The 18,462-nt window shown below is 38.5% G+C and overlaps 2 protein-coding genes across 2 annotated transcripts; one reads left to right on the forward strand and one right to left on the reverse strand.

The window, feature by feature from the left end:
* Window positions 1-8,648: 8,648 nt before the first annotated feature.
* Window positions 8,649-11,023, forward strand: LOC110463497 (uncharacterized protein DDB_G0271670-like). Its single transcript, XM_021518127.1, has 2 exons — window positions 8,649-8,908; window positions 9,358-11,023. The coding sequence occupies exons 1-2, from the start codon at window positions 8,649-8,651 to the stop codon at window positions 11,021-11,023; spliced, it is 1,926 nt and encodes a 641-aa protein (XP_021373802.1).
* Window positions 11,024-16,770: 5,747 nt separating this feature from the next.
* Window positions 16,771-18,102, reverse strand: LOC110463498 (C-C chemokine receptor type 1-like). The gene has a single exon (XM_021518128.1). The coding sequence runs from the start codon at window positions 18,100-18,102 to the stop codon at window positions 16,771-16,773; it is 1,332 nt and encodes a 443-aa protein (XP_021373803.1).
* Between the last annotated feature and the right edge of the window lie 360 nt (window positions 18,103-18,462).

An 18,462-nucleotide genomic window follows, 5' to 3' on the forward strand; every position in this document is an offset into this window, starting at 1 on the left:
CGACGCGCCATCCTCGTTAGGAACAGCAAGATGAAGGTCAGATGACTCATGCTTTGGTCTCTTAACACAAATTACACCCTATGTTTTACATTTATTATAATTGCAACATGACAACTATAATAACATCACGCTTCTGATCAAAGTTTTCACATCACTTAACAGTTTTGTCGATTAATAGAGAATGTTTAGGTGCTACGTTGGCCTAGTGGTTAATGTGTCTGACACTTTTTTAACACTAGCCCTCCGCCAATGGGTCGCGTGCTCGAAGCTGACATGGGACACTCACCAGGTACTTTCCGCAGGTCGTTGGATTTTCTCCGGGTACTCCGGCTTTCCTCCACCACCAATATCTATGTTTCTATCCTATTAGGTTCACTTGTCTAACTAACAATGCCTCATTAGTTAGGACACGTATTATAATGGTTAATACATAACTGGAAACAAACAACAACAAAAGAAGTTTTAGTAGCAGCAACAGAAAGTACGAACACAGAAGTAGAATCAGAAAACGAATGATAATAATAGTAATTGTAATAGACATTCTTTATTGAGGATAAATACAAGTTTAGCCATTGGCTAAACTTCCACATGATCCTCTTGTTAGTAAAATACATGTGTTTATTATGAATTACATTACACACACACACACACACACACACATATATATATATATCTATATATATATATATATGTAAGAAACACACAATAGCATAAAATATATAGTATCATAGTTTTCTCAGACACAGTCACCATGAAATTATTATCACAGATTCTTAAGTGAAGAATATCACAGAATGCACAATTATCATGCACAGTCGTTTCATCAATTAAAGGGCACATGCCCAATTTACATATATGCTAACATAGCAAAAACATAAAAATTGACATAGTCATACGCTAACGTAGTATAGTTAAAAAAACAAAATTGTTTTTACTTCATTGAAAAAGCTACTTATGAAATGTTTGAAGTTGTTTGACAAGCTTCTGTTTAAAACTGTTAAATGTACTGACATTCTTTAGCTCTTCTGGATGTCCATTCCAAAATTGAATACCAGCAATAAAAAAATGTTTCGAATAAAATGTTGTTCTGTGTTTCGGAACACATATGTTATTTGCATCCGATAACCTAGTACTTCTTGTATGGACATTCCTAGCTAGGCAAACATGTTTTTGCTGAGTAAGGTTTTACTAATCCATTTAGACATTTAAAAACCATACATACTATTTTAAATTCGAGTTATTTTCGATTGGAATCCACTTTAAAGCTAAAAACACGTCCTTAGATGGAGTGTCATACAGAACTTTGAAAATAGATCTGGCTGCTTGTTTTGAGCTTTAGATAATTTATCCATTAGTTTTGCTGTACAACCTGACCAAACTATACTACAATGTTTACAATTGCCACTGTTTCTGAATCGATAACCTAAGTCTGTTTGTTTCTCAATAACTTGAGTGTAGAACGTGACCCAGTTCACCGCGTATGGATATATGAGACAGACAGACAGACATTCTGTATTTCCTCTGATAAGAGAATACATGGTCTTGTCGTTTTTAACAATTTCAACAATTTACAGCATGCACACTACATATTTACATAATACTACAGTTTCTTACTGTATTCTTCAAACTATGCTCAAGAGCTAGAGCTGCTCTGGAGGAGTATGTTCATTTCTGTGAACATCCAAGCAAGTTTGTCACTTATAGCAAGCATCAGATTGTCCCATTCTCCATCGTCCAAATAAATATCGTTCCTTCCACCAAGAATAAATGAACATTTTTCGTCTTCCTCTAGCATATCGTATTGTACATATTTTCCAACGCTTATAAGATTAACTATTTGTTCCAGCAAGATGTCTCTACTTTTGAATAATGTGGGACATTGTATAATGAAATGTTTAACGTCATTGTTCACAACTTTTTTGCACAATTTACACATCACATTTTGGAATTCAGCCCTGTAGGAAAGCTTGATTAATTCACAAATTTTCCATGTGCTTTTAGGAAATTTCAACGTTAGAGACCATAAGGGATTGGGTCCAATATATTGATGAACTGCCCTATAATATAACAGATCGGGACGATTTCTGCACATTTTACACCATACATCATAGTAATAGTTTGTTGTGACTTTCTTAATAAACGATTTCCACTGAAACTCTCTACAGCACGCACCAGAGAACACAAACTCGAAAAAGAATGTCTCGATGTTAAATTTCACCATTGCATGGAAGATGTCTACGATGAAGCTTACGTTTTGAAACGATTGTGAGGTGAACATGAAGATTTCCAGACAAAAGATAATTTAGCATTACACAGTTTGCTCCAAAGGTACAGTTTTCTGATTTCTACATCAGACCATAAATCATCAGGTAAGTCAATAGCTCTGTTAGTTATGGCCGACGACGAAGTTTTCTCAAAACCCTGGCATCTTCGTGCAGCATACCGCATGGTTCTATTGAACATATCGATGGACTTCTGCGTAGCATTTGCCCAAAGTTCACATCCGTCCATAACACCTGGTATGATAATTGCTTTAATGAGTTGTGCACGTTTAGAGGATTCAATCCGCCTGGATGGATACCAACACTCATTAGACTGTTAAGGTTCATTCTACCTTTGTCGCACGCGCTTTCTATACCGACATCAGTTTTTAGGTTTGAACAAAAAGTTATTCCCGCGTAAACCTTTGTATCAGTCCATTCGATAATCGCGCCTCCCAGAGAACATACAGCTGATGGTTTATTGACGATTCGTCTCTTATATGAAAATTCAATCAGCGAAGATTTAGCAGAGTTATAATTTAGCTTCCAAAGATTAGCATACGCATTTACGATATCTAGTTGAGCTTGGAGATTCGTGATGCTTCCAGCTAATAAGAGCGTGTCATCAGCTAATAATACGCAGGGGATATGTAGCTTTTGAATCTGTAAACCCTGTTCCGCTTCATCCAGAGCACGTGCGAGACCGTTTATCATAACGAGGAATAGCCAGGCTGATAAAGTTCTCCCTTGACCGACCCCTTGCTTAACTGGATAGTCTTTGCTAATTTTGCCGTCATACAGTACACGCGAGGTCACGTTTTGAAACGAATTTTGCAGTATTCTCCAAAATTTACCATTAAAACCGAGTCTGTACACCTAATGTAATAGCCCGTCTATCCATACACTGTTAAATGCTTTTGCATTGTCCAAGAAGGCAGCAAATACCTTTGTCCTATTTTCGATCTAATGACATATCGATTCCTTGACAGTGAACGCTGCCATAATACTTCCACATTCCGCTCTAAATCCCTGTTGTAGTCTATGCGGAAACTGCATTTCAGCACATCGAACTGTTAACCTCTGATATATAACTTTTTCGAATAGCTTTTGCAGAACTGGTGTTAACGTGATGTCTCTATAATTGTTTTTATTCAATTTGTCTTTATTGCCACCTTTGAATAATGTTATTACTATACCTTTTTTAAAATGTACTGGGTATTCTTCTTTTGTTAGTATTTGATTGAAGAGTATAACGATCGCGTCCAGCAGACTTTTACCACCGTAACGAATATGTTCGATGACTTTATCATCATGTCCTCCCGCTTTACCATTTTTCATACTCTTGATCGCTGTCGTAGTTTCACTTTTTGAAATAGCTCGATCGCAAATACCATCACTATTTGCAAAGCTTCTGACGAACATATCGTGAATATCTAACTGTATCTTAGCCCGATGACTATTATCAAAATTGGTTTGCTCAGACGGTAGAGCTAACTTACTATAGTGCTCAAACCAAACATTCTTTAGTTCATCTGAATCGCGGAGGATTTTATTGTCAACTTTAAGTTCTGAACATCTGTAACCATTACATTTTCTTGCCCGAACAGCCTTATAGTATGTGCCGATATCAACTTCAGCTGCTTCCTGCAGGTGATCGAGTTGCTGCTGTTCGTATAGCTCCCTTGCTTCTGTTAATGCTTTACGAAAGATAGTTTTTGAATCCTTATAATCTTTGTATGATTTATGTTCTGTACCGCGCGGACGCCACTCAGCTTTCCACACTATACGATACTGCCTCATTGACGTATGCAGTTCTATAACACTTCTGAAGTTCGAATATGGTTTTAAGTATTTACGATACTGCTTAACTGGCAATGTAGCTTTCGCTGAATCATTTATCGCGGAAACAATAATCTGTACTAAGCTGTCGAGATCATCTAAATCCTTCGCTTCGCGGAGTTTAGTAGTATTACCAATCATCTGCGCTACTTTGCCGGCATAAGCAACCTTTTGCTCGGAAAACACTTTTATCCAATTAACGGCCTTTGACGACAATCTATCTCTATGCGTGTTCCTTAAAGTACAACAGAATTCTAACGACACAGGTAGATGATCAGATACATTAAGAAAATGATCGTCGTGTATTTCGCACGTTTTCACATTATCTATATCATGTGTTCCTATTAAAATGTGGTCAATCAATGAGCTCTTCGAGCCGTCCCACGATACATAAGTCACATCACCTCCTTTCGACCACTGTTGTGAATTAACAGAGATGAGATTGTTTTCAATAATAAGAGTCTCAAGGAGTTTTCCTCTGTCGTTTGTCTCGTAGCGATTCTTTTTACCAAACCGTTCCGATATCCGTCCATTAAAGTCGCCAAGAATAATAACGGTACCTTGTTCGCTATACCGTTGATATAAATCAGACATTGCTTATAACGTTTCTCGGTACAGAGCCATAGAAAGATTAGTCGACGGCATCAATACCCCGAAGACATACATAAACGACTTGTCCACCAGTTGTACTGAGACCCCTATTATACGATCATTCCCTTCGTTCATCAGGGGCGATATATTCAGGTATTTCTTCCAAAGAATCGCAATTCCACCAAACCCTCTCGGATGCGTCCTCAGTTCCAGCTCTATAGGAATGCGTGTATCACTCCGTCCAAACGAGTCAAAACTACAGTTAATACTGTTCAGAAAATTAAGCTGTTCTGGCGGTAACCAATGTTCCTTTATAACAGCAATGTCCGTATCGCGAAGAATCTCGCCTAGTAAAGGGGTGCCGTACATTACCCCTCGAGTGTTCCACGTAAGAAGCTTCACGACAAAATATAGTAAGAACGAAAGCATCAACACAGAGTTAATCACCACGAGTATGGACTGTTGGCAGTGGCATCTGCAGTAATTCGCGACATTATGAGCCTTTTGCTTCTAGGTCTACGACGAACACCATGGAATTCGTATGTAGATTTCCCTGCCTCCTCACTAGGTTGTTGATGTTGCGTATTCTGCCAATGAACAGTAGCAGTTGATTTCGTGCGTTTATCTCACGTCTCTTTAGGATCAACATGTTCTGCACCGATTCGTCGATCGCAGTGTCTTTATTTCGGTTAGATAATTGCTCTATTATTGGCGCTGTCACTCTACCGTTAAGAACATTGCCATGCGTGGTGGAGTTATATGGAACCGACACTTCTGTACTCTTATTACCTGCGGTAACATCTGCGTAGGTACCTTTTGTATTATGTTCGATATTTTGATCGAGTGTATTTTGCACAAATGACACTCTTCGTTCCAATGCATTTATTGTCTTATCTTTTATTTTGACTGTTTCGCGAAGCCCACGTATTTCATCGCGTAATTTTCGTATCAGGTGCCGATTTGCGGTGTCTATTGAGTTTAACTGTTCCATAATTTCTCCTCTCATTCCGACAATCAGTATTGCTAGATCAGCAAAGTTCTGTATTCCGTTGTCTGTTGTAATACAACTCTCTCCCTTTGTGAATTTCTGTATATTGTCACTAATAATTTGCAAGTCTGGCAAAGGTGATTCTACGTCGTCGTCGGAGATGCTCGCATTAAGAATAGACTCATTAGCTTCGCATATCGATCGGTGTCTGTTTTTGAACGTCAAGATATTGCGGACCTCTCCTACCTCAACACTTCCGTCCACATAATGGAACAACGTATAACTATCTTCGAGGTACTTCTCTACAGCCGTAGAATTACCAGCGTTTGTTCTTTTCACGAGGGTCCCTAATGGAGTCTCAGATTTCCTCACCAACGATGTCATAGAGCGATTGTCTAACATAAGACAAACTGTCCGGCTTGTTTTTATATATAGACCGCACTTTTTCCTTAAACTTCGTTTTATCGCGTCCACCTGCTATTTCTGTCAACAAAGCGTACACATTTGTATCTATTTGAGTTGACGTCATACTTGAGTCGTGTATCTCTTCACTGAACTCTGCTGAGTTTTGCAAGTTTTCTTTATTTTTCTGCATATTAAACACGCAATGAAATGTTATTGTTAATAGTCTATACGTTCATATCCGCGTCGATATATACACCGATATAACGATCGGTTACCTATACACCGATAGCGAGATCACAGCTCACGTGTGTTAGTGTGTCCAGTGTTAACGCTTCATTGGTCACTATATGTATATGATACACAATCAAAGGACAGCTTTTCACTCAAAGTTCTCTACTTTTATACACACAAGTATCAATATAAGTACATCATAAGTTTGTCAATCAAGTTAGGATGTCCGATGCCAAATCGGTACGATGTAGGACATCGCAAAATCGAATAAACACAGATTACCTGCGGACGGCGATACAACCGTGTCCGTTCACCTTGACCGCCACCACTCCAATGGATATATGTAAATATTCGCATGCTTCTTTCCGCAAACATCGTGTCAATGTTTACAAACAAACGCTAGCATTTACACTTCCGTGCGTTCTAGATACCAACATTTTTTTATTTTTTTTAATTAAGATGCTTTTGTCAGCTAGCGTCAGAAGCTACAGTCGCGATTGTTCGTCGGTACAAAAATGCTCCATCATCTCCACTCCCTCATCTATGAGTGTCGGCCGCCGTGACACAGAAACGATGGCTATCGTTCCTAGAAATATAGGTCAAATTATTCGTCTCCCAAAAATCTCTCGGCCGACAAACGATTTATCCACATCATACATGTCATCTGTACAAACCTCTGGTATGCTTACAAACAGCGATTTCAATAATTGCACATCTAATTTCCACCAAGCCTAGGCTAGTTACTATCGCTCGACGACATGGTAGCACTCTCTATTTACCGCCTTTGGGCGCATCACTTTGCAAACGATGGACGTATGCGGTCATTAGTACTTTCTACTTAGTCTTTTGCCCCATTACCTCAATTTCATACAAATATAAAATTATTTATTCCATTACCTACACATACAAATACGAGGATATTGTATGAAGTAAAATATATTTTATGTGTATAAAAATATTGAAATAGAAGAACTTTTTTCTTTTGTTGTCACGGAGAAAGTGGGCGGGGTTTAGCTGCCTTCCAACGGCTATTTCGCATGGATTAACATGACGTCAAAATAATTTTGAACGCAGATTACACAAGGTTAATGCTTGCATCCGACTCTTTTAATGGTGTTATTGTTAAAAATTTTTATTGTAAATATAAGGATTAACCTTTGATTTTGTTTAATCCAATGGAGAAGTCGGTAAATTGTTCCTAAAAGCGAAGCGTTTACGCAATTTTCCTCGTACTCCATTGGATTTATTATCTCATAAACGAAACAAAATAAAAGGTTAATCCTTAAATATATAAATTATGTCGAATTTTGGTAACAATGGACGAAATGTGTCCCTGGAATGACAAGCACTCATCTATATTTACACCCAAAAGTTTTTCTTGATGAACTTGCTCAAGCGGAACATCTTTCATAATTAAATTCAATGTATAAACATTACGTGATAACTTTTGTTTTGAAGCAACTAGTATGCATTTAGTCTTAATGACATTTACTATCATTATAGTTTTTAATGCACCAAGTCACAACATTAGATAAATCATGTTGAAGATTGAACAAATTCTATTGAATCGTCTGCATGCATGTCAGTCTGGGATTTCTCACACAATGGTAAGTCAATGATAAAAATTAAAAAACATCAGAGGACCCAGTATAGATCTTTGTGGTACACCTTGTGTTATACTCATTGATTCTGATAAACTACCAGCAATTGATACTTGCTGGGATCGATTTGCGAGGTATGATGTAAACCACGTGACCGTTATGGGATCACATTTATAAAATCTTAGTTTATCAATAAGGACAATTTGATTTACTAAATCAAAGGCCTTTATTAAAATCTAAAACTATCACCCCAGTTAAAAAAACCTTCACCAATAATCTTTGCCCATGAATTTACAATGTTCAACAGGACATTTTCAAACGAGCGTTTCTCATTAAAATCTGACTGTGCAGAAATGATGAGGTTATTTTCATTTAAAAAATGATAAAATGCACTATGTTCATTTCGTTCAAACAATTTTGACAAAATAGGTAACACAGAAATCGGACTATAGCTACTGTACTTCCACTTTTAAACAGAAGTGTGACTTTAGCCATTTTTCACTGGCTTTGTAATTTACCTTTGTTATTGAAGGTGCAATTTCAGAAAATGCAACTTTCAGGAGTCGCGAACTTACAACATCTATACCAACAGCCTTTGTGATATCTAATTATTTTAAAAAGTTTTCAACAAAATGCAATCTCCATATTAGGAATTGTAAAGCTACATTTTGCAGACTTGTTTTGAGAGATAAAACCTTTAAGCTTTTCAAATGTAGAGTCAATATTATCATGATGAGAAGTGAGTTTCCCGGCAATATCTCTGGATCAACAGTAGTAGCAGCATCAACAGCAGCAGAGACTACAAACACAGACGTCACTACAAAATCAGCAGTAGTAGTAGCAGCAGAGACTACAAACACAGACGTCACCACAAAATCAGCAGTAGTAGTAGCAGCAGATATTACAAAAACTGACGTCACTACAAAATCAGCAGTAGTAGCAGCAGCAGAGACTACAAACACAGACGTCACTACAAAATCAGCAGTAGTAGTGTTAGCAAAGACTACACACACAGACGTCACTACAAAATCAGCAGTACTAGTAGCAGCAGAGACTACAAAAACTGACGTCACTACAAAATCAGCAGTAGTAGTAGCAGCAGATATTACAAAAACTGACGTCCCTACAAAATCAGCAGTAGTAGTAGTAGCAGAGACTACAAACACAGACGTCACTACAAAATCAGCAGTAGTAGTAGTAGCAGAGACTACACACACAGACGTCACTACAAAATCAGCAGTACTAGTAGCAGCAGAGACTACAAAAACTGACGTCACTACAAAATCAGTAGTAGTAGTAGCAGCAGAGACTACAAACACAGACGTCACTACAAAATCAGCAGTAGTAGTAGTAGCAGAGACTACACACACAGACGTCACTACAAAATCAGCAGTACTAGTAGCAGCAGAGACTACAAAAACTGACGTCACTACAAAATCAGTAGTAGTAGTAGCAGCAGAGACTACAAACACAGACGTCACTACAAAATCAGCAGTAGTAGTAGTAGCAGAGACTGCAAACACAGGCGTCACTACAAACTCAGCAGTAGTAGTAGCAGCAGAGACTACAAACACAGACGTCACTACAAAATCAGCAGTAGTAGTAGCAGCAGAGACTACAAACACAGACGTCACTACAAAATCAGCAGTAGTAGTAGCAGCAGAGACTACAAACACAGACGTCACTACAAAATCAGCAGTAGTAGTAGCAGCAGAGACTACAAACACAGACGTCACTACAAAATCAGCAGTAGTAGTAGCAGCAGAGACTACAAACACAGACGTCACTACAAAATCAGCAGTAGTAGTAGCAGCAGAGACTACAAACACAGACGTCACTACAAAATCAGCAGTAGTAGTAGCAGCAGAGACTACAAACACAGACGTCACTACAAAATCAGCAGTAGTAGTAGCAGCAGAGACTACAAACACAGACGTCACTACAAAATCAGCAGTAGTAGTAGCAGCAGAGACTACAAACACAGACGTCACTACAAAATCAGCAGTAGTAGTAGCAGCAGAGACTACAAACACAGACGTCACTACAAAATCAGCAGTAGTAGTAGCAGCAGAGACTACAAACACAGACGTCACTACAAAATCAGCAGTAGTAGTAGCAGCAGAGACTACAAACACAGACGTCACTACAAAATCAGCAGTAGTAGTAGCAGCAGAGACTACAAACACAGACGTCACTACAAAATCAGCAGTAGTAGTAGCAGCAGAGACTACAAACACAGACGTCACTACAAAATCAGCAGTAGTAGTAGCAGCAGAGACTACAAACACAGACGTCACTACAAAATCAGCAGTAGTAGTAGCAGCAGAGACTACAAACACAGACGTCACTACAAAATCAGCAGTAGTAGTAGCAGCAGAGACTACAAACACAGACGTCACTACAAAATCAGCAGTAGTAGTAGCAGCAGAGACTACAAACACAGACGTCACTACAAAATCAGCAGTAGTAGTAGCAGCAGAGACTACAAACACAGACGTCACTACAAAATCAGCAGTAGTAGTAGCAGCAGAGACTACAAACACAGACGTCACTACAAAATCAGCAGTAGTAGTAGCAGCAGAGACTACAAACACAGACGTCACTACAAAATCAGCAGTAGTAGTAGCAGCAGAGACTACAAACACAGACGTCACTACACAATCAGCAGTAGTAGTAGCAGCAGAGACTACAAACACAGACGTCACTACAAAATCAGCAGTAGTAGTAGCAGCAGAGACTACAAACACAGACGTCACTACAAAATCAGCAGTAGTAGTAGCAGCAGAGACTACAAACACAGACGTCACTACAAAATCAGCAGTAGTAGTAGCAGCAGAGACTACAAACACAGACGTCACTACAAAATCAGCAGTAGTAGTAGCAGCAGAGACTACAAACACAGACGTCACTACAAAATCAGCAGTAGTAGTAGCAGCAGAGACTACAAACACAGACGTCACTACAAAATCAGCAGTAGTAGTAGCAGCAGAGACTACAAACACAGACGTCACTACAAAATCAGCAGTAGTAGTAGCAGCAGAGACTACAAACACAGACGTCACTACACAATCAGCAGTAGTAGTAGCAGCAGAGACTACAAAAACTGACGTCACTACACAATCAGCAGTAGTAGAAGCAGCAGAGACTACAAACACAGACGTCACTACACAATCAGCAGTAGTAGTAGCAGCAGAGACTACAAACACAGACGTCACTACAAAATCAGCAGTAGTAGTAGCAGCAGAGACTACAAACACAGACGTCACTACAAAATCAGCAGTAGTAGTAGCAGCAGAGACTACAAACACAGACGTCACTACAAAATCAGCAGTAGTAGTAGCAGCAGAGACTACAAACACAGACGTCACTACAAAATCAGCAGTAGTAGTAGCAGCAGAGACTACAAACACAGACGTCACTACAAAATCAGCAGGAGGAGTAGCAGCAGTGACTACTAACACAGACGTCACTACAAAATCAGCAGGATGAGTAGCAGCAGAGACTACAAACACATACGTCACTACACAATCAGCAGGAGGAGTAGCAACAGAGACTACAAACACATGCGTCACTACAAAATCAGCAGTAGTAGTGGCAGCAGAGACTACAAACACAGACGTCACTACAAAATCAGCAGTAGTAGTAGCAGCAGAGACTACAAACACAGACATCACTACAAAATCAGCAGTAATAGTAGCAGCAGAGACTACAAACACAGACGTCACTACACAATCAGCAGTAGTAGTAGCAGAAGAAACCACAAAATCAACAATAGTAACAGCAGAAACTAAAAACTTCAACACTAGTTACAGCAGCAGCAGAAGCAGAAACTAGAACAACAATAGCAGCAGAAACTACATAAACAACAATAGGATCAGCAGCTGTGACCTATGGTATCCGCATCACTAACTTTGATCAGAACGTGCGGTTTAGTTTATTAACTCCAAAAAATCATGAATAAACCATACATACATATATATCAATTGGGGCTTGCTGCAGGTAGGGCGTAATAACTGTACCTGCTGCCCCCATTGCATGATCGTAAGAGGCGACTAAATTTGGGATCCTATCTTTTCTCTTCTTTCTAAACAACTTTCTTCTTCCTAATGTCTCCCTTGACAATTCCCCACTTTTGGCCTTTAGTAGATCTTTCGCCCCTGTGAGGAAGGATTTGGGTTCTGTCCCCTGGTCGAGACATACCAGTGTCTGTAAAAATGGTAGTTTCTACTCCTGCTTAACGCTCAGCAATTTAGGAGTGGGACGACTGGTTCGCTCGTTGTCAATATAGTGTGACCGGGTGGGGTGTTCTGCTGGGTGTCTTTGACAGTATGTTTCAGTGAGGTAGCGCTATAAAGCCTCCCATAACACACACGTTCACACTTTTAAAAACGACAATGCTATCGTTTGACGGATGCTATTCAGACTTAGTGTGTTTAATGTCGGTATGTGTTCGCGTACTGACGCTGTAATGAAGTGACTCATTGGTATATGATGGAAACGATGTATAGACCCTTATTGTGGGCGGTTTGTGCAATTATGACAACCCAAGGTCAGTGAATTTTCATATCAGTTTAAGCAAGTGATTAGGCACATGTTGTTGCAACTTATCTTCCTATGTTTTTGTCAACACACACTAGCCTGATAATAATGGAAACAGTGGATCTTTTAGTCCAAATACAATTTGAAATCTAAATATTATTGCTGACTTTGATGATGAGTCGACGTACATAATCATAATTCTCGAGAAAAATCTACGGGTACTACTGGTGACCATTTAGCTCAGTCGGTAACAGAGATGGATTAATGGTCAGAGTTTCATGGTTCGAATCCTGGTCTGGTGCGTTGCATCTTTAAACTCAGAACCCTGTTAGTTTTTTTTTTTTTTTATCTATTCCATCTTAATCATTTTTGTTTTTCATCAAAGAGCTATGGCAGAAAACTGTCCATATTTCCCTAAGTCGGCATTTATGAAAACGGAAAAAATATTAATGAGTTATTAATTTCCAACTGCGAAAATGCATAGAATAGATATAAAACCAATTGAATATGAATGTTTAAACTGCTGAGATGTTAGGTATTGTTACAATGGTATATGATACTGCAAATATAGCCATACTCACTTTATCTATGGAAATGATGGGGTTTCCCAGACTTAAAAAACATACTTTCAACACTTTGTCATGCGAGGACCAACATTTGAATAAAATTTCTTATTCCGTGATGTAATATGTAAAAACAAATCGTATTCCGGAAAAGTTGACCTCCTTTGGGAAAGTGCTCAAAATAATGAAAAGCAGGGATGAGCGAGATTCTTAAATGCGACAGGTGCTTTTTTGGTTAAAACAGTGTGTATTCCCATCTTCGTCCATGTCCGATGCGGCCGAAAAAAGGCCAAGCTAAAAAAAAAAAGAACTGTTTTTTCTCTCTCACAAATATAATACCGAAAAAACGGGAAAATTCATCGTTGACAATCTCATTTGTTTTAATGCAGGAAGACTGCTGCACAAAGTAAGGATCGCTTTACACGTGTAAGACGTACTTTCGAAATTAATATTTGTATTTCATTTTGCCATTCATAGGTGCGGGAAAAACCAAAATCAAGATGTGTGTTTTGTAAGAAAGTTGGTAACGGCATGACGCAGGCAGTAGTAATGAAAATCAAATCCTTTCGAAACTTGTTGGTAATGATTGTACAATCTTGTGTTACATCCATCATTTTAATTGTTTTAAATTCATGGAAATGACGCGAAATAAGCATTTGTTGAGCCTTAATGGTGAAACGCATGCATCAATAGCCATGTCTTGAATTCGACTGGGATTCCGATAGAGCTACCTGTATAAAAATACTTGAGGACGCGTCATGACAGTACACGGTGGCACGCGCGCACTAGCCGATCACAACTTTGGGGAAATAGGCATAGGAACCCGCCATGAAAAAATGAAGAAAAATAATTTAAACAATGTATAATTAGAGGGTATTGTAGTATGACTGTTCTCACATCAGACCAAAGATTTGCCTGGTCTACCTGTATCAGGCACACGGACCGGAAGCTCGTGGACCTGCTATAAATTGAGCTCCCCTCCCTCTTAAATCCATAAATAAATCTATAGATTTTCTCAGACTTTAATTATGCTGCACTAACTATTATATATAGAGCATTTTCAATCGTAACCAGCACATGAACCTACAGCAAAGACTACACAGCACAAAAAGGAGTTAAATTCAGTCTTTACGAAAATGATCTGAATCTAGCTTGGTTCGGTCTGTTTTAGCAGAGATATATTTTTCTTGAACTACCGAGGCTCCGACAACGATCTTTTCCTGTTAGAAGACATCAATATTTCATAGCCGATGAATGATATTCAATTGTACGTTTTGCTTTTCTACATGAGCCAATATTGTAACTGCCTATCAAAACGACTGATTTGAATTAAACCACAAAAGAATGACATTTGAATGTTTATTCATATTTACTACATAAAGATACATAACAATAAAAATTAGAAACATAACAGATAGCACTTATAATTCTTATATACAAAATAACATATTGATAATTATATCCAATATGTTACGAATTACCAAGCTCATATTTGTGTTACACAACATGGGGCGACTCGAACTCAAACCCTCAGACCATTCTTTAATTCAGACGCATTTTATGTTACATTTGATATCAACAAAGTAAACCTAGATCATAATTAGCATTTTAAAACCATTTCTTATACATCTAAAGCCATTTAAAACAGGGTTTGTCTGGCAAGTGTTTAGTGAAAGGATTACGCGATCTTTCCAACTTTGGTAGATTTTAATGAGCGCAATTTCCTTTTCTGGAACCCGTTCGTCAGTACTCATCGATAGGCACTCTTCAGTTATGCAACATGCATGCCAAATAAGATATAACTATCCTTGCCCATTCACAAGAGGTTGACTTTTAAGTATAAACCCCTATTTTCCTTTAAGGTTCCGTCCCTCCTTCCCAAGCATTGCAAATCCTTCATTTAAACACCATTTTATTTTCCTGGCTCATCATTTGGCCATATCCATGCCAAGATTTGTTAAAATCTCAAAACCCCTTCAGCCGTTCTGGGCTTAAAGTAAAGTTGATGACGGACAACGCACTTAACGCCATTAAATACGCCTGCATGGCCTTTCGCTCCAAGTGATGATATGTATGCGCACATCTTCACTGCTTATTCGCCAGGACACGTGACGTAAATAAACTTAAGTTTATCTTCTGCTTAGCTAAGCTCTTCTATACTTTTTTCTCTTTTTGTTTTAAGCCATCAAAACCATAGCAGGAAAATCATTATAAATATATACATAAAAAGGCAAGAACATATATAAAACAAAAAATGAACCGTCAAAATCAAGTTAAAACCAACTGTTAATGCACACATAAAACTAGCGACAAAGATAGTGGTCACTCATTCAACAGCTCAAACCTGTGTTAATCGACATCCCGATCAAGTTGCTTCTAGCTAAAACCTGTAGAATGCGACCATTTTCCTAAAGCTGGAATACATGTATACACATAGCTACATGATGCTCTCAATATCTTATCAGATGTTTATAGCGTGTCAGTGACAACCATCTGTCTATAGTTACTACTTTCCTGAAGCTATCATCATCTTCATAGATATGCCCGTATTACAGCGACAAACTATTTCTAGATAAAACCTGTCTAGAGCAACCGCCTGTGTATAAGAACCCCCTGTTTTAGCTGCATCTTGTGTGTATCACCCACATGTATATATCTAGCTACAGACTGAGTATTCCGACCACCTTTCTGTAGGTAACAATCGTCTACATATACACACACTTATGGACCCCTTCCACATGTGTCTTGCTGTTATATGTAAAGCGATAGTTATATATAAGACTACTACCTGTCTTTAATGACCCATGACAAATTAAGCCATTATGTTATATTGTGTTCCAAGACAGCTGTTGCTTTCCCCATGAACGCTCGTTATATCACCAACCAACACATTCATGTTGAAACCAAACAATACATTGCATTAAAAGATTCAGCTTTTAAACAAAAAGCTTTTAAACAAAAATGCTACGTTGTAGCATAGCCACACTTATTTAACTTTTTTCTGTATTATAGGTGTATTTATTATATTATTACTTTTGCTTTGGTTTGTTTGTGTTTTACGTCCTATTAACAGCTATGGTCATTTAAGGACGTGCCAGGTTTTGGTGGGGGAGAAAAGCTTGAGCTCCCGGAGAAAAACCACTGACCTACGGCCAGTACCTGGCGATATATTATATATTATTACAATATATAGTAAATCACCCCTAGTCCGGACAATGCAATTTTAGTCAGGGATAAAAAGGTCAGGTCATTCAGTTTCTCGTTTCTTTTGTTGCCTTTTTCCTATCAACTTCAATTTTGATTACGCTGTAGTATTTTGTTTTCTATTTTACATATATATATATTCGTTGGTGAGTGTACAAATCATAGGAAAGATTAATATTAGGATTTGGTCAGTAACAGAGTTCCTAAGTACAAGACTGGATACGTATCACTGCGATCGAGGAAATGTCCATTTTCAAATACTTATCATATTGTAATCACTACATATTTGAAAAGAATATACTTTCATGGTAAAGGCATCACAGCCACAAATATGGACAAAAAAACAACAACAGCAAAACAAACATTTCGAATCCAGTGTCAAAAACATATGTTCAAATGCAATATCTATTGCAGAAAAGTGTACAGTTCTTGTTGATTGTTTAAAGCTTGGCAGCGGATGTGCTGACTGACAGTGCTAACTGTCCTTTGAGTGTAGCCACAAACTTCCGGATATGACGTTTTGAAAAGGAAATCCCCCTTTTACGCACTCATGGGTACGAAATATCGGGTATGGCTGGTGGTAGTTTCTGCTCTTTTTCCGTGTTACTAATAGTGGTGATGGAAAATTTGTTTCCATTTTCTGTTTCACTATTTCCAGAACTGTAGGAGGCGTATGAACTCCCGTACAATTTCCTTTGACTTGAATACTTAGTCTTCTGGGAGCTAGACATGCTTGAACTACTTGAAATGCTAAACGTTCTGCAGCAAAGAAGGTCCATCAGTCCGCTTCGAAACTGCTGCGAGGTTGTGACGTAGAGGAAAAAGTTGATGGCATAATTCACTTGTTCCAATATCTGGGTGACATCTCTGAAGATGAGAAAGCCGTTTGGATTCTGCCCGAATGCTCGGACGCCCTGTAAAAAGGAGATGAGATGCAAGAAAGTAACCGGAAGAATCAAGATGGTGTAAGCGATGACAATACCGAGCAACATGGCTGTGATTCGCGCCTCTTTTTCTTTGTTCTTGTTACCTGTCATTGACCTCCTCCTTTTCTTGTGATCCAAAAGTTTCTTGATGATGAGTGGGGTCAATATGAACATAAGAACACTCGGTATAAAAGAATAGAGGCAGCATCCCGCTATCAGAAATCGTCCGAATTCGATCCTTTCCGCAGGGTCGGTTGAGTTGTAAACGTCGGGATGGCATTTCCCATCAACGATGGTTGACCACCTAGACCATACGGAGTTGTAGGCACCTATAAAGATGTATACCATAACGATAGACAGTATAGTATTTCGCTGTGTACAAATCATCTTTGCACGCAAAGGAAACCAAACGGCAACAAATCGTTCAAAGCAGAGCAATACAACAAACCATGATGATGTCATTTTCCCTGTTTTAAACATAACAAAATAGATCTTGCAACCAGCATCTGAGAGTGCTCTTAGGTCTACTCCAGTCATCTCAATAACGAAGATTTTATTCAGTGGTTGTGTTAAAAGCAAAACAGTATCAGAAACGGCAAGCGCAATCAGGATCAGACGTGAAGTGAGATGCGCGTAGCGTCCGGTGGTCATAATGATGATCGTGAGAGTGTTTCCGGCCAGGCCAAGTAACAAGAACATGGGCAACAGGAAGTAGTTAGCATGTTGTAACACCTTTAAGACCTTCAACAACACATCCTCTTCCTCCGCAATAATGGGCTCTTCCGTTGTTATATTAGGACACGTGGTACAGTTCCATGTTGTATTTGTAACAACGGTTGTTACGAAAGTGGGGTTTATTGTAGTCGTCTGGGAGATGTTGACGGACTGGTCGCGTGGTGTGTTCGTTGTCTCGTTAAATAACGCGAGAATGGAACTAGTGCCGAATGTCTCCATCGTTTAACCTGAAAATACAAATTAAATTAAATGGATAATTATTTATGTAAAAAATACGTCTGTTGATGGAAATAGAAATTCCATCTTAATTTTGAATGCAGATGGTCCAGATTTAACGAGGGCAAAGTTTAGCAAACAATGTTACGAGTTTTATTTACCTACTAAGACGACCAATGTTGAAACACTTATTGAAAAAAAAAAACATCAACAAAAAAAACAAATGAAATCAGAGTAAGAGGAAAGCCAAATATCCAGCTTTTTGCAATTTTACTGAACGGAAGGAAAGATATGTTCAATGCACTTTGATGAAATATAATATTTCTATATTCAAGATACATGCTTCAATATCAGACAGAAACA

This window comes from Mizuhopecten yessoensis, unplaced genomic scaffold (genome assembly GCF_002113885.1).
Source record: "Mizuhopecten yessoensis strain PY_sf001 unplaced genomic scaffold, ASM211388v2 scaffold10913, whole genome shotgun sequence".
Taxonomy (NCBI): Eukaryota; Metazoa; Mollusca; class Bivalvia; order Pectinida; family Pectinidae; genus Mizuhopecten; species Mizuhopecten yessoensis.

What these genes read in the sequence shown, in the direction of transcription:
- LOC110463497 (XM_021518127.1), top strand. Translation starts at nt 8,649, where the DNA reads ATGAGAAGTGAGTTTCCCGGCAATATCTCTGGATCAACAGTAGTAGCA. An exon ending in ACAAAATCAGCAGTAGTAGT is followed by an intron (nt 8,909 to 9,357) that starts GTTAGCAAAGAC and finishes CTACAAAATCAG; the next exon opens with TAGTAGTAGTAGCAGCAGAG.
- LOC110463498 (XM_021518128.1), bottom strand. Translation starts at nt 18,102, where the DNA reads ATGGAGACATTCGGCACTAGTTCCATTCTCGCGTTATTTAACGAGACA.